Below are 16,713 nucleotides of genomic sequence, written 5' to 3' on the forward strand. Positions count from 1 at the left end.
GAAAAATTTTAAAATTGGAAACTCATGGCATTATATCGCCGCGTGTGTGTGTGTGTGTGTGTGTGTGTGTGTGTGTGTGTGTGTGCGGGCGTGTGCGTGTGGTCGTGGCGCGGTGGCGCGTGCGCGTCGCGGCGTGGTTATGTGTGTTGTGTGTGTGTGGTGTGTGTCGTGTGTGTGGTGTTGTGTGTGTGTGTGTGTGTGTGTGTGTGTGGTGTGTGCGGCGCGTGTGTGTTATTACTTATGGTGCCGTTCTCTGAGGGCACTTATTGAAACTTCTGCCGCTTACTTAAAGAAAACAATAGGCGTGTTCACACACAAAAAAGACGGCGGCTATACCGAAGATAAATTGTGTCTGTTGTTCACAGCAGGCGGAAAATATCTCGTTCTATATTGCGCCGCGAGCGGGATAATTCTATTATAATGCGAACTGCGCATGCCACTGTCTCGGACTGATGCTCACTGCGCCATTGCTCTACTGGCTCACTTCGCATTGGCATATTGATGGGGATAGAAAAATACCAGGATTAGCTTGCAGCGAGCGGTTCACACGACGCAATTAATCGCGCTAAGTACCAACTATATGCGCAGTCAAGAAGTGGGCGATTTGGAGCGCGATGCTGATCGTAATATAGTGAGATATCTGCGTTCAACACTTGTAATTAATTTTCAATGCGTCGATGTCAAAACGCGGGATTTGGCATCCCGCAATTCGCATGCAGTGTGAACGGCCGCCTAATAGTTAGGCCAGTAGCTGCGACATGCTGATGAGCAGAATCTCTGGGCACCAAGTAATATCGTCGCTAATCCAGCAGTGTGTTCGCGATAAACGTGCCAGCAGGCAATGACAGCTGGCCCGGATATATATATAGATATAATATATATGTATATATATATCCTGATATATTATATATATATTTATATAACGTCTTTCATTTAATGCTTTCGTCGTTTCGTATTATAATATATTATGGGCAGCTATCACGCCGCATTCGTTTCAACCTAGTTTTCCTTTCTACATCATAGGTTGCGCCTCACCTTCCTCCTTTCGCTCTCAGCACAACTGCTTTCTTGGTTCAAGGTTTAGAGAGAAGACGTGATATAGTTAGCATGGAGTCTCCATAATTGCCTAACCAACGCTATGTACCTACGCGTACGGCCTGAAAGCCGCACAAGGAATATTTTGCATCTATTTTTCATCACAGAGCACCATGTATGGCATTATTATGACACGGTAAGTTGCACGTCTTATCGGGTAGCTATATCAGAACTTTGTATCTAGTAACATCTATCATCGTACTGTATGTAGACGCGTGCCATTTTTTGCTGCGACGATGCTGCCCGCTAACGGCTCGTGTGGGCCGTTAATTCGTTGCAGATGGACGAGTGTGCGGAGACTGGGCGCTGTGTGCGCGTCACGGACGCTGCGAGAAACCTCTAGTAGCTTCACCTCATGCACGTGTCCGCCAGGCTATCAACGCAGCAGTTGATGGCAGGCAGTGCCTCTACGGTTGAGTGTATCCTACGATGAGAAACAGCTTGAAGCCACGCCACTGCGCACGAACGGCACGCAACGCACGCATAGCATGTAGGCACGCACACGCACACACCGCACGCACGCGCACGCATGCACGGATCGCACACGCGCAACGCAAATGCACGCGACCACGCAACGCACAACGCACAACGCGCCACGCTAACGCACGGCAAACGACAACTGCAACACACCGCATCACGCACACACACTACACATAATATATTATATATGTATAAGTATCAAGAGCTAATAAATATATTAGTGTTTATTCGCTCTGATATATAAACATATCATCGTGAATTACTATATCCATGTTGAACTAAAGTGATTCATACGTTGGGTAGCGAGGATGGGGTCTTACAGCAGCGAAACGAGTAGTACAGTCTTGGTTAGTATTTATAGGCACTGCGCTGACTAAAAACCACATCGAATAGTCAGCATAGGCAAGCGCTGAGATCTGCTTATTTACTCGCGTTAGAATACTCTTCACGAACATTAGTAAATATGATTAATAAACACAACCACTGAGCACACAACCTACAATGATATAAACAAATGAAAAAACAAGGCTGCGGTGTGGAATGAAGCATGGGCTATGTTCTTAGGTTTATTACTGATGTATTCAAAATAGAGGGCAAAATTGCAGTTGATTAAATAATGCTGGAGCCACAGCAGATGATTGAAATGTTTCTAGGTTGACGTATAGTGGCGTACCTTCGCATTTGCTACAATTAATCTATACTGTATATATATATATAATATGTATTGTGTGTGTGTGCGGTGCGTCGCGTGCGTGCTGTGGCGGTGCGTGCGTGCGTGCGTGCGTGTCCCTGCGGTGTATTGTGTTGTGTGTGTGCGTCGTGCGCTAGACGTGCGGCGTACGCGGTGCGTGCGTGCCGTGCCTGCGGTGTCATGTGTGTGTGTGTGTGTGTGTGTGGCGTGCGTGCGTGCGGCGTAGCGTGCGCGTGCGTGCGTGCGTGCGTGCGTGCGTGCGTGCGTGCGTGTGTGCGTATCTGTCTCTAGAATGCAAACCAGCTACAATTAAGTCTCACTATATTCACAATTTATCAGAAGTACACATCTAGTATTTTATTTGAAGTACGCTTTCACCGCACTGCAACCGAATAATTATAGTTTTTAACACGATCTAAAGGACGTAGTTCTTTCAATATCTAAGATTCCTGTTGGTTATAATGCTAAAATTGATCAAGGATGCCACATCTGCGCGCATTTGCCGGCCATCCATGTTTCCTCGCCTTATTAGGTTTGACAGCTCTGCGGTAACGCCCCGCTGGTGTAGCGAGGACCTTGGCCGCTTGAAGTTTCCTGACGATAGAGGTTCAACACTGGACACACGTTCCGCGTCGCAAGTCACAGGCTGGCGTTGGGTATCTGCTAAAATCGTGTGAACGGACATGCAACGACGCGATGTCTTCAGGAACCCCGATGGGCGTGTGCGTTGCTGGTGCAAACGGCATAGGCGGTGGGATCCCAGTGGCTGCTCAGTGGCGAGATCTGTCCGCACGCGGTCAAGGTTAGTGTTGCAGTTAGTTCAGTTTTGTTGCATTTTGTTGGCAGTTAAGTTGGCCAAGTTTGTTGGCGAGTTTGTTGGCAGTTTTTAGCTAGTGATGCACGATCATCGATATACTCGATGCATCGGATGAACAGTGGCTCGAGACCAAGGTGCTTGTTATCAAAATCGCATAATGCGATTTTCATCGGAAAAAAAAAAAAAAAAAATAAAATCAATTGTAAAACCTGAAAGCCAGAAAAACTTGGAAAAGTGATGAGAATCAGAGATATCATCGCTACTATAGCCACCGTTATCCTTTATTAAGCATACATTATATACGCAGCACAGTAAGTAAACAGTGCAAAACAAACAGTAAACAGGCTAAACAACACATCACATGCACTACACGTAACATGCATCACGAACGTTACGCACACGCAGGCCATCAACACCCGAGTTAACCGATGTAACCGATCCATCGGTACTTGGGTCCACCGATGATTCGACTACGAAATTACAACCGATGACAACACCAGTTTATCACAAGTTGATTAGCGTAACCAGTTTAGGTTGTTGGTATTACGTTTACATGTTAAACTAATTAAGGGCCGTCACAACATCGTGTTTGGCTTACTCATCATTTTCAATACACCTCAAACATAATTCAACGTCACATCTGATAATCTCACCTGTATGCTGTTTGCGTCTATGCAGATCGGTTCACGCAGCCTCTTGAAGCCAGAACCGAGGAAAAGACGAAAACCGAGACGGCCGTCAGGTGCACTATGTTTTTGGCGATCAGCTACCTCTGCTGTGGCATCAACGGACAGTGTATACACACGGCACCGGGACTGCGTACCGGTGCGAGTGTGACGCCTGGTACAGGCTGGATCACAGTAGGGCGCGTGCGTAGGTGAGTGAACGTGGTAGAGAGAGTAGAGTGCGAGAAGACACAGCGAGAAAAGGGATAGCGAGCGAGAGAGTGAGGCATAAGCGAGAGTGGCTGGGAGGACAACGCAGAGAGAGAGAGACACAGAGAGAGACCGAGAAAGAAGAACAGTCAGAGAGAGGAGGCGGAGAGAGAGAGAAGAGAGAGAAGAGAGAGAGAGAGAGAGAGAGAGAGGGGGGGATGAGAGAAGAGAGAGAGAGGAGAGAAGAGAGAGAGAGCGAGGGAGAGAGAGAGAGAGAGGTGGTGGATGAGAGAGAGAAAGAGAGAGAGAGGAGAGAGATGAGAGGAGAAGCATGAGAGCAGAGCAAGAGAGAGAGAGAGAGAGAGAGAGAAGGAGAGAGAGAGAGAGAGAGAGAGAGAGAGAAGAGAGCAGAGAGAGAGAGAGAGAGAAGAGAGAGAGAGAGAGAGAGAGGAGAGAGAGAGAGAAAGAGAGAGAGACGGGGAGAGAGAGAGAGAGAGAGAGAGAGAGAGATGAGCGAGAGGAGAGAGAGAGAGAGCAGAAGAGAGAGAGAGAGAGAGAGAGAGAGAGGGGAGAAGAGAGAGAGAAGAGAGAGCGAGAGAGAGAGAGAGCGAGAGAGAGAGAGAGAAGAGAAAGAGAGAGAGAGAGAGAGAGAGAGAGAGAGAGGGAGAAGAGAAGAGGGAGAGAGAGAGAGAGAGAGGAGAGAGAGCGAGAGAGAGAGATGAGAGAGAGAGAGAAGAGAGAGAGAGAGAGGAGAGAGAGAGAGAGAGAGAAGAGCGAGAGAGAGTAACAACGGACTATGCTGTAAGGTTTACCTATTCTGCACTTATTACCGTCCGGCCAAGGAGGTTATGTTTTTTTTAGGCCCGTTAGTTGTTTGTTTGGTTTGTTAGTTTGTCTGGCCAACTAAGAGATATCTCACAAAGTTTATGAACGGATTTTGATGAAATTTTTGGAACGGGTTGGTCTTGGGCAAGCAAACCAAGTTGATTAGATATTTAGTGGTGATTCCGCTTCCAATCTGGATCCAGGATTCTTTTTTTGTGGGAAGACTTCGGACCAATTTCGAATTCATTACACAAAAATCCTTGGATAATGTGTTTTTTCATTTTTCTCACATTCTGATAATCTTCATCAAACTCTATATGTGTGTACGCGCAGCAAGATGGGGGGGGACTGTTACGTCGTGCGAGGTTGGCCTATCTCCGATTGCCTCTTGTTTAGATTGAATCGAGTGTGAAAATGGGATGTGTCGATAAGCGGATCAGTGCATCAAATACTGCCCGGCAGCTTCTTCTGTATAAGTGCGACCGTGGGCTTCACATCTTCTCTAAGCCGATCGAACGTTGCGACGGGTAAGGAACTGCCTCATCTTATCATACTATTATTAAATCTTTATTTGTATGTTATTTCAAATACAGGTACATCAGTGCAGTCTTTTTCATTAGGAGAGATAATCTGAATGCGATGCAATAGTGTTGAGCAGTTAAAAAATAACATTTCTGAGGATACAGTCGAAGCAGCCGCTACGTACAGCATGAAGAAAAATATATACAAAACCGCAGTACGTTCTGCGTGTATGTGAAAGCACAGCATTGGTGTGTAAGCTGATGTAGAGGGTGGACACACATAGGGCGATTTTCAATGCGATCAAGCCGGCCATGAATGAAAAAAAATGACAAATTCACGTAGTGTGCCCAGCGAGTCGCCCTGCATCAATACATGTTTGATAATTATTTGAGCTGGCCGCGCATCTGCACTAGTTGCCGCGGGTCTGCGATGGAGCCGGTCCCGATGTGTAACAATTCATCAAGCCAAATCACGTGGCTGAAAATCTTACAGAGTCGCCCGGCTCATGTCGCGTAGTGGTCACAGAGTCCGCCCGACTGAGCCGGCCGGCTCGATCGGCATGAAACAGCCCGCGAGGTTCCCAGCTGTAGCTACTAATGATGTGTTGCCATGTTACTTGTCATGTTCTATAGCACATGACTGATGAATTTGTGGCGGATTAGTATGGAGCTATTGCAATATAATATCAATGAGTTGTATATATAATTGTATATATATATGTCTATAGTCTATAGATAACATGTAAATTGCGGTAAATAATGAAAGCGATAGAAGATTTTATCAACATTGGCTTAACTGCAACTTTTTGTTCATACTCGCACCACAAGAGCAGGCGTGGCGATGCACTAGGCGTGAAAACAAACGCAGAACAAACCATGTATTGTCTCACACCCAGCCACCGTATTTATATGGGCTAACGCATATGCTAATATAAGCTAACATACGTATATGAGATTTCTGAAATACGTTATAGTTCAAATCTGTCAATAGAGATTACACGTATTAAAATGCAGACCGTCATCAGTGACAGTTATCGCTAAAAAATCGATCGGTTGATCGATTCGAGTCTGCTGCTACGAACTGACACTGTTCCTCTGACTGAATAAGAGCACAAGAAGGAAATGCGCGAAGACGGCATGTGTGCGAAGGCGGACATTGCCATCACATGGACGGAACCTACCACTGCGAATGACCCAGGATTTATCTCCTCACCAACGCCACAGATTCTGCGTGGTAAGAGTCGCGAAACTCAAACACCGCAGCGTAAAGGTCCATGCAGAATACTCAATGTATATATATCTATATATATATTATGCATATATACACTCAGCGTGCGTGTGTGTGCGTGTGCGTGCGTGCGTGCGTGCATGCGTGCGCGTGTGCGTCCGTGCATGCGTGCGCGTGCGTGCGTGTGTGTGCGTGTGCGTGCCTACATGCTTGCGTGCGTGCGTGCGTTCGTGCGCGTGCGTGCTTAGCGTCTCATTCGTAGATACACTCACCGTAGAGGCACTGCCTGCCATCACTGCTGACGTGATAGCCTGGCGGACACGTGCAGGTGAAGCTACCTAGAGTGTTCTCGCAGCGTCCGTGACGACACAGCGCCCAGTCATCCGCACACTCGTTCACATCTGCAACGAATTAACGCCCACACGAGCCGTTAGACGGCAGCATCGTCGCAGCAAAAATGCACGCGTCTACATACCAGTACGATGATAGATGTACTAGATACAAATTCTGATATAGCTACCGATAAAGATGCAACTTACCGTGTCTATATGCCAATACAGGTGCTTGTGAGAAAAAATAATGCAAATATTCCTGTTCGGCTTCAGGGTAGGTAGTAACTATCGTTGGTAGGCAATATGAGACTCATTGCTAACTTATCACGTTTCTCTCTAAACCTTGACCAAGAAAGCAGTGTGGAGAGGAAAGGAGGAAGGGAGGGAACCATGATGTAGAAAGGAAAACTAGGTTGAAACGGATGCGGGTGATAGTGCCCATAATATAGTTATAAACGAAAACGAAAGCATTAAAGAAAGACGTTATATATATATATATACTGAAATTAGTGAAGATATGGGGTATTGAACTTAAACCTAGATATGTGGCATAATCCTTAGACCTGGATATGAGGCATATATGCATATATATGGATATATACCCCTCAATTTTATATATATATACTAAAATTAGTGAAGATATGGGGTATTGAACTTAAACCTAGATATGTGGCATAATCCTTAGACCTGGATATGAGGCATATATGCATATATACCCCACAATTTTATATACCCCGCATTTTTATATATATATCCGGGCAGTGTCATTGCCTGCTGGACCGTTAGCGAACACACGCGGATTAGTGACGATATTACTTGTGCCAGATTCTGTGTCGTCAGCTACTGGCCTACTATTGTTTTTTTAATAGTGGCGGAAGTTTCAATGAGTGCGCGTAAAACGCACCATAAGTATAACACGCACGCGCGCGCGCACACACACACACACACACACACACATACACGCACACACGCACGCGCACGCGCACACACACACGTACACGCACACGCGCACGCGCACGCGCACGCAATGAGTATATATCTTATATATATATTTGATATGTATGATGTATATAATATATTATGATACATAATATTCTGCAAATGGCTTTACGCTGCGGTGTTTGAGTTTCGCCGACTCTTACCAACGCAGATCTGTGGGTTGGTTGAGGAGATAAATCCTGGGTTGCATTCGCAGTGGTAGGTTCCGTCCATGTTGATGCAATGTCCGTTCGCACACATGCCGTCTCTCGCGCATTCATTTGTGTCTATCAGAGAGAAGTGTCAGTTCAGTAGCAGCAGACTCGATCGATCAAACCGATCGATTTCTTTTAGCGATAACTGTCACGATGACGGTCTGCATTTTATACGTGAATCTCTATGACAGATTTGAATATAACGTATTCAGAATCTTATACGTATGTTAGCTTATATTAGCATATGCGTAGCATATAAATACGGTGGCGGTGGCAATACATGTGTCTGCGTTTGTTTTCACGCCTAGGTGCATCGCACGCCTGCTCTTGTGTGCGAGTATGAACAAATAAAGTTGCAGTTAAGCCAAGTTGCATAAAAATCTTTATCGCTTATTATTTACCGGCATTTACATGTTATCTATAGACTATAGACATATATATATACAATATTATACACTCATGATATTATATTGAACAGCTCCATACTAATCCAGCACAAATTCATCGTCATGTGTATAGAACATGACAAGTAACATGGCAACACATCATAGTAGCTACAGCTGTGGACACACTACGCGGTGTTTCATGCGATCGAGCCGGCCGGCTCAGTCGGGCGACTCTGTGGACACACTACGCGACTGAGCCGGGCGACTCTGTGGATTTTCAGCACGCTGATTGGCTGATGAATTGTACAATCGGCCGGCTCAATCGCAGACCCGGGCACACTAGGCGATTGCAGCCGGCCAGCTCAAATAATTATCAAACATGTTTGAATCGGGCGACTCGCTGGACACACTACGTGATTTTTCATTTTTCATTCATTGGCCGGCTCGATCGCATGAAAAATCGCCTAGTGTGTCCACCCCTTACCATCAGTACAACCAATGCTGTGCTTTCCACATACACCGCAGAACGTACTGTCGGTTTTGTATATATTTTTCTTCATGCTGTATAGCGCTGTTTCGAACTGTATCACTCAGAAATGTTATTATTTTAACTGCTCAACACTATTGCATCGATCAGATTTTCTCTCTATGAAAAAGACTGACACTTATGTACTTGTATTTGAATAACATACAATAAAGATTTAATAATAGTAATGATAATATGAAGGCAGTTCTTACCCTCGCAGGACGTTCGATCGCTAGAGAGACTGAAGCCATGGTCGCATATACAGAAGAAGCTGCCGGGAGTATTGATGCACTGTCCGTTACGACACATCCCATTTTCACACTCGTTCACATCTAAAACAAGAGCAATCGGAGATAGCAAACCTCCGCCACAGCGTAACAGTCCCCCCCCCCATCTTGCTGGTACACACAATATAGAGTTTGATGAAATTATCAGAAATGTGAGAAAAATGAAAAAACACATATCCAGGATTTTTGTAATGAATTTTGAATGCGTCCGAAGTCTTCCCCACAAAAAAAAGAAATCCTGGATCCAGATCTGGAAGCGGATCACCACTAAAATCTAATCAATTGGTTGTTGGCCCAAGACCAACCCGTCCAAAAAATTTCATCAAAATCCGTTCATAACTTTGTGAGATATCCTGTTGGCAGACAAACTAACAAACCAACAAACAAACTAACAGGGGCTAGAAAAAAACATAACCTCCTTGGCGGAGGTAATAAGTGAGAATAGGTAAACCTTACAGCATAGCTCCGTTGTTACTCTCTCTCTCTCTCTCTCTCTCTCTCTCTCTCTCTCTCTCTCTCTCTCTCTCTCTCTCTATTATAATTTATTTTTTTATAATTTTATATAATTTTATATTATTATTTTTTATTATATAATAATATATTAATTAATAATTATATAATATATTATTTTTTTATTTTTTATTTTTTTTATATTTTTATTATATTTTTTTTTTTTTATTTATTTATTTATTATTATTTTTTTATTAATTATTTATAAATTAATTTATATAATATTATTATTTTTTTATTTTATTATTTTTTTTATTTTTTTATTTTTATATTTATAATTTATGTATTAATTTATTATATATATATATAAATTTTTAATTAATTATATAATATTTTTTTATTATTTATATTATATTTTTTATTTTTAATTATATAATTATTATTATTATTTCTTATTTAATATTATTAAGATATTATTAAATATATTAATTTTATATATTATTTATTATCTTATATTTTTTTATTTTTTATATAATTATATTAATTTCCGCGCGCGCTATACATAAAGCTTATATAGGTGAGGCTCCATACTTTTAACACTGGTTAAATCTGAATATTATTTGTTTGCATTTTGCTCCCTCAAATGGATCGAAGCTCCCTGATGAGAATACTAATCAACGATATAACAGAAGGAGTCAAAAAAAACATTATTTGAAATGGAAGTTTTGAAAATTCATTGACCTGAGATGACCTTGTCTTTATGGGAAGGTAGCGATTACATACAAGCAATGGTTTGATACTTTCAATTTAAACGGCCGCGAATATGACTTTTAGAATCAACAATCGAAGTTTCTACTCGTTGGACGTGGGGCATAAACCGCCGCCCCGCCAGCTCCCCCTCGGCCACTTCGCTCCCTCGCAGGCTCTTCAACCATGTCTTGTCCCCCCACTCAAGGCCAATTTTTAAAATGGATTTGCGTCCCTATTCACAAGGATCCCTGGTCTTCCTATATTTTTTAACCATCGGTTTAAGCTCTCACTCACCTGCTAATCGACTTTACGAAGCACTGGTCGGCAGGATTGCAGCTAGTTGGCAATCCTGCAATATATATATATATACATATATATATATATATACATATCTATATATATCTATATATATATATATATGTTTATATATATGGAGAGAAAAAGATTCACAGGTCATAACAATGTATAATAATATAGCACGACCTTATGGTTGATTACAACATTGTACTATTTATTTTCATACATTATATTATTATTACATTGTATATTGCAACATTGTATACACCTGTTATGTACTTGTAATTTACTTTGGTCACATCATCCCGCCATAATTCCTCACCACCCATTCTTATGAACATAGGAATGGCGCTCGTGTCGTTTTGGTTCTGCCGTGCAGTCAGGTTGAAAATTTTTTCAGTCGATCTCACACGCTCATCTGACCAGCGGTGGGCCTTAATTTTAATCGATTGATGAATGACATAGGACCGACGTTAAAGCCCATGCGAAGGCCAAAAAATACGTCTGTTAAAGCATAGCAATGTGTAGCTGTGTTATTTATGTATCAATAAATCTTTTATAAAGCACTCTAAACGTATTTTTAACGCGATTTTGTAATGCAACTACGCGAAAAACGCGTTTCTCGTGACGTTACGCGGATGACGTAGATTTGAGTATCTATTCTCGAAACGAGAGTTAGCTCGTGGTAACATTGTACAGTAAACCGCCGCTAAACTTGATTGATCGCCGCAGTAATTATAGTATTACTCAATAGATGGGACGGCTTACGCACAAATAAAATGATTAGGCCCAATCTATACTCACCCCAGTCTTAGAATTATATATTTGACCTATATTTCCCCCTCCAAAATCTTAATACTTAGATGTAAGTGTTAGTTAGATCGGTTGCTATCGGTTATGCGCATATAGCTGTTTAGACAAGTGCTAGTATAACTACCTAGCCATTCAATAAATGTGGGTTGGTATATGGCCTACAGGGATGTTCGTGAACATCGCAAAGTCGCAGACCGTAATTGCTACTCGTATGTGGGCGCACACATCTATCCACTCAACCTTTACTATAACGTTATTGTATGAGCTCCGGATACGTTATTTAATACGTTATTCATCCGTAAATGTTGTCGGTATTTGTTATTACCCGTTTTCCAAAACGTCTTATGATATACGTTTTACTTACGCCTGTCGTGCGGTGCGTGGTGTTGCCAAGTGCGTTGTCGTGCGTTATGTGTGACGTGATCTGTGTGAGGGTGTGTGTGTGCACGACTGTGTGTGGCTGTGTATGCTGTGTCGTTGATGTGTGGTTGCTGCCGCGCGCGTGTAAGTGTGTGTGTGAGAGAGATATAGAGTTGTGTGTGCTGTGCGGTGCGTGGTGGTGCGTTGGTTGCAGGTGCGTGTCAGCCACCGGGCGCGTTCACTCCACGGTGGCCGTTGGCGTGGGCTGTGGTGGCGTGTGTTGTGTGTGCCGTGTGTGTGTGTGGGTGTGTGTGTGTGTGTAGTTGTCGTGTGTGTGTGTTGTGTGTGTTGTGCTGCGCGACTGTGTGTGTGTGGTGTGTGATTGTGTAGTGGCGTGTGTAGTGGTCCGGTGTGACTTGGAAAGAAAACACGGGGGGGGGGGTGACGGTGATATGGAAAGATCTGTGGCGTCCTGGGTGTCGTTATCGATATACGACGTCTCATTGCGCGTCTCGGCGTTATGCCGCAACGATTCGATGTGTGAGGACTGTGACAACGGTAAAATTGACTTATGTGTGATTTCGCTTACCTTTGCTGTACAACTGTCCTGTTTCTTGGAGGGCCTGCATATAAGGCGTTTGTGCTCGTGTCTGCCTCCAATTTATATCGCTTGAGTTGTGAGGCCCTCCGCGTGTTAACTAACGCTGGCACGTCAAAGCAGGAAATGGATAAACTACATTTCCAACGCACGGCGTATCTAACATTTATGTAGAATTTGCGGCAGGGATCGAGTACAACAACGCAGTAATGCCAGTTGACTCTCATGTACACTTTACGCCAGTGCGCTCCTATAAGTTGCGCTCTCCACACAATACTTTTTTCAGCCAGGAGACTTGGCGACTTCAAATCAGAGGAATAGTAATTTGCAGTAATGTGTACATTCAGCCAAAGTACACCAGTAAATGCTTTCATGAAGTTTGTTTGACACAGGCTACGTTTACTTTTGCAGGTTTTTCAAGCCTGCTATGAAGTGTCCATACGTGGTGTGAAATCTTAGTATCCACCGGAGCAATAATCGAGATTATTGTTCTGTGAAGCTATGTAAAATAGAGGAATTAGGTCCGTACTGGGTGCTTGCTGATGCAGAAGTCCAGCCGTATTCCGTGAAAACTCGGTGTCTCGTCGTGGTGCAACGTAATATATTTGACTATTATATTTGGTATATGTATGCGCGGTGCCGTGCCTCCGCGAAATAAATCCTCGCGTCTCGCTTCTCTACTTTTCTCTCTCTCCTCTCTCTCTCTTTCCTCTCTCTCGTCTCTCTCTTGTTTCCAATCTCATTTTCTCCAATGCGCAGAGGGACGTGTGCGGTCCCGCGCCGTGCGGCTGTGTATTTTGTTGTTTTGTGTCTTTGGTGTAGTGGAGTCTCGCGCTGTTATAGCTATCGGTAAATGTGTATGAGCGTGCCAGGCGCTATTGTTGGGATATTGGTCACATTTAAACGTGTTACAGAATCTATACTTTACTATTCTACATGAAGTGGCGTTGGAACAGGTCGGTCAGCGCGGATATTGCAGTCGCTCCACTAAGTAGGGTCAGGATTAGGGTCAATGGGTCCAGCACTTCCGTTTACCTGGGGTAGAGTTTGGCCACGTAGGGTAAGAGAGTGATCGCGGAGCCTTGACATTTGGACATATGGCATTTGACATATTGACTATTTCAGAGTGCCTGTGGGCGGTGCCCGACAGATCGCAGTGTATAATGTGTCGTGTCTAAGTTAAGCTGTAGCGTCACGCTTAAGTGTAAAAATCGTCTCTGTAGTGGTCCGTGTGCTCTTGTCGGGTCGCGAAGTCGCTCTGTGTCGATTTTCGAGAGCCTGCGGCCTGTAGTCGCGCCGAAATAACAATACTTTTGATAATTTATTTGAGATCTTCTATGGCGGCCTCCAATTCGCCTAGTGTGCTGGGCTCTGCGATGATTGAATGCGCCGATTTGCTACAATTCAATCATAGCCAATCGAAATTTCCACAATTAAGTTGTCACAATTTGGATCCAACAAGATGTCGCCCCGCGTCTAAGTCGCGATTAGTAGCGAGATTTTCCGCCTGTGTGCAAACCCAAGTCGCGACCACAATTATCTCGGTATGCGTTTTTCTTGTGCTGTGAACCACGCGCCTTCCCACTCGCTCTCCTTTTTTTTTAAATTAGTCTTGGCAGGAAGTTCAATAAGTGTCGTGTGTCCACAGAGAGAAGCGCTTACGCGCCACCTCCCACACGCCTATTAAACACACACTGCGCCCGAGCGCAGCCCGGATCCGGCTGTAAATCGCCGGAGATTGAGCTCTCCCACCTTTTATCCTCTCCTCGCTTCTTTCCAGTAGCGCACACCACACGACACACACACACATCACACCATCCTCCACACACACTACACACACACCCACCTCCCTTTCTTACTTTCACACACACCACACCATCACCACCACACACACTATACACCCTCCACTTTCTCCTCCTCACTTCTCTGCGCTCTCTACCTCCTCCTCACTTCGCGCTTCTCTCTCCACTTTCTCCCCGATGACCTCTATCTACCTTTCCCTCTACCGTCTCTTCCTCCACCTTCTTCAATTCCGCGCACACGCGCACCACGCAACGCACACTGCACCCGCAACACACAACACCACACACACACTACCACCACATCTACACACACACTACGCTGCGCCGCTCCGATTATTATGCCCTTCCACCTCTTCGCTCAGATTAAGCTACTCACATCACTTCACTGCCATTCTTACTTTAACGAGTTTTCTCCCCATACGACCTTCTGCTCCTCTAACTTTTGTCCCTATCATTTATATTACAGAGTTAGATTGAATCGAACTCATTTACTGATACCTCTCCTACCTCTCTTCATCACACTGTTCATTGTCAGTGAATGCGTTAGTACATGTCGTGGCCGCGTGGCTGCTAACCGGTGGGCTTTTGCCCAGAGCCTGCAGCATCCATCCTCAACCTCCGAGCGGCTCCTGCGCCTCACATCCAACCTTTCCGTCTTTCTCTGATGAACTTGCTCCCTCCACGCGTCACTTTGTTCGCCACCCTTCATCGTTAGGCTCCCCCTCTTCTTTAGCACGCTACGGACGACAACTCCGCCGACGAGCGGCTTAGCTTACCAGCACGCCCTTTACGTGATGTATCGAGACTACATCACGGCGGTCTGGCCCATGCGTCGGTGCTGCTGCTGCTGGCTGCCCTACTGCTGCTGCTGCTGCCTGCCCCCTGCTACTGTTTGTTTGGTGTATTTGTCAGCTGCTGCTCTGCTGCTGGCTTACTGCTCTGCTTGCTGCTGCGCTTAGCACCTCCATCCCTTCCACGTTGCTCTGCACTCCTTCTTCCCGTCTGCTTCCTATACCGTCCTCCCTCTATGCTCTCTTTCCTTAATCAGCCTTCTGTCCCCTCATTTCTACTCCTCCTTTCTCCGCCTCCCACCTTAGTCTCCTCCCTGCCTGCCTCCTTCTTGCCCTTCTTCTCCATTTAATCATCCTTGTTTCTACCTACTCTCTTCGACCTTGGCTCCTTCTCATCCGTGCCCTCCGCCTTGCTTGCTCTAACCTCCGTCCTTGCAACCTTCCCCTGCATCATATTAACTTCTCTTCCCTCCCTTCGTCATCAGCCTGCTGCTGCTTACCCTTTTCCTGTCTGTGTGTCGCTTTTTTCGCTGCTGCCCACCTTCTCATCTGCCTCGTGTTTCCAAAACACTGTGGCTGGTCTTCTATGTCCTCTATCAAAACCTTCCGTTTCTGCCTTCTTTAAATCTCTCTCCTCCATCCTCCAAACTGTCCCCCCTAGTCACCTTACGCCTCTGCTAACATGCTTATTTCTCCCCTCCATCTTCCTCCTTCTTCCTGTTCTCCCTTCTCGCGCCTCATTCTCTTTGCTCTCACCTCCCCCCTTCATCTTTTTTTCGTCTCTCCTAAATCCTCCATTCTCGGTACTCTTCACCTCAACCTCATCTTTTTTTCCACGTTTCTTTCCCCTCCTCTCCCTCTACCCCTTTCCCACCCTGTGCCGTTATGGATTAAAGCTCCCATTCGTCTTTATAGATATCTTCTCTCTCTCCCCTTATCCTCATCTCGTCCCTAACTCAAGAACTCGGGTCCCATCCGCGGAAAAAAGCTGCCCATTGACCGTCTCCCTTTACCTGCTTAGTAGCGCAAGTCAGTCAGGATCGTCTCAACATCTTTCATGGCTTGGCTTCGTCGCAATGTATGGCCAAGAATAGAGTTGCATTTTAAGCCTATAATGTTGGGTTGGTCGCTCTCTCGCACTGCTTCGTGTAGCATGCAGTGTGATGGGCAATAAAGCGCCCTCAGTGTGCGCCGAAGGACGTTGACTCATATGCCTATATCTGGTTGTTTGCTTGTGTTTTTATTTCGCGGCTGCTTATTAATACTATTTAATAATATATATGTGTGTGGCTGTGTGCTGTGTGTGCCTGTGTGGCTGTGTGTGTGTGTGTGTGTGTTGTCTCTTCCTGCTCTTTCTATTGTTTTGTATGTGTGTGGCTGGCTGTGTGTGTGTGTGTGTTTATGATGTGTGTGATCTCCGCTTGTGTGTGTGTTTGTTGCTGTGTTGCTGCGTGTGCCGGCTGTGTGTGATGTGTGTTCGTGTGTGTGTGTGATAGTGTAGTGTGCGTGTGTGCGGTGTGTTTGCGCGCTCGGTGCTGTGTGTGTGTCGTTGCTGCGCGCGAGTCGGTCCGTGTGCTGTGGGGGTGTGTAGTTGCT

The 16,713-nt window shown here is 44.9% G+C and overlaps 1 protein-coding gene across 1 annotated transcript in view; it reads right to left on the reverse strand.

The window, feature by feature from the left end:
• The window catches only part of LOC106812725 (fibrillin-1-like), a 21,539-nt gene that overhangs the window by 4,005 nt on the left and 821 nt on the right, over positions 1-16,713 (reverse strand). Inside the window, exons 2-3 of the mRNA XM_014816677.1 lie at positions 9,182-9,301; positions 8,007-8,129 (exon numbers count right to left, since the gene is read on the reverse strand). Of these exons, the coding sequence (XP_014672163.1) occupies positions 8,007-8,129; positions 9,182-9,278 (220 nt within the window). The 5' untranslated portion in view covers positions 9,279-9,301. The remainder of the gene's footprint in view (positions 1-8,006; positions 8,130-9,181; positions 9,302-16,713) is intronic.

The sequence above is a fragment of the Priapulus caudatus genome, unplaced genomic scaffold (genome assembly GCF_000485595.1).
Source record: "Priapulus caudatus unplaced genomic scaffold, Priapulus_caudatus-5.0.1 Scaffold679, whole genome shotgun sequence".
Taxonomy (NCBI): domain Eukaryota; kingdom Metazoa; phylum Priapulida; class Priapulimorpha; order Priapulimorphida; family Priapulidae; genus Priapulus; species Priapulus caudatus.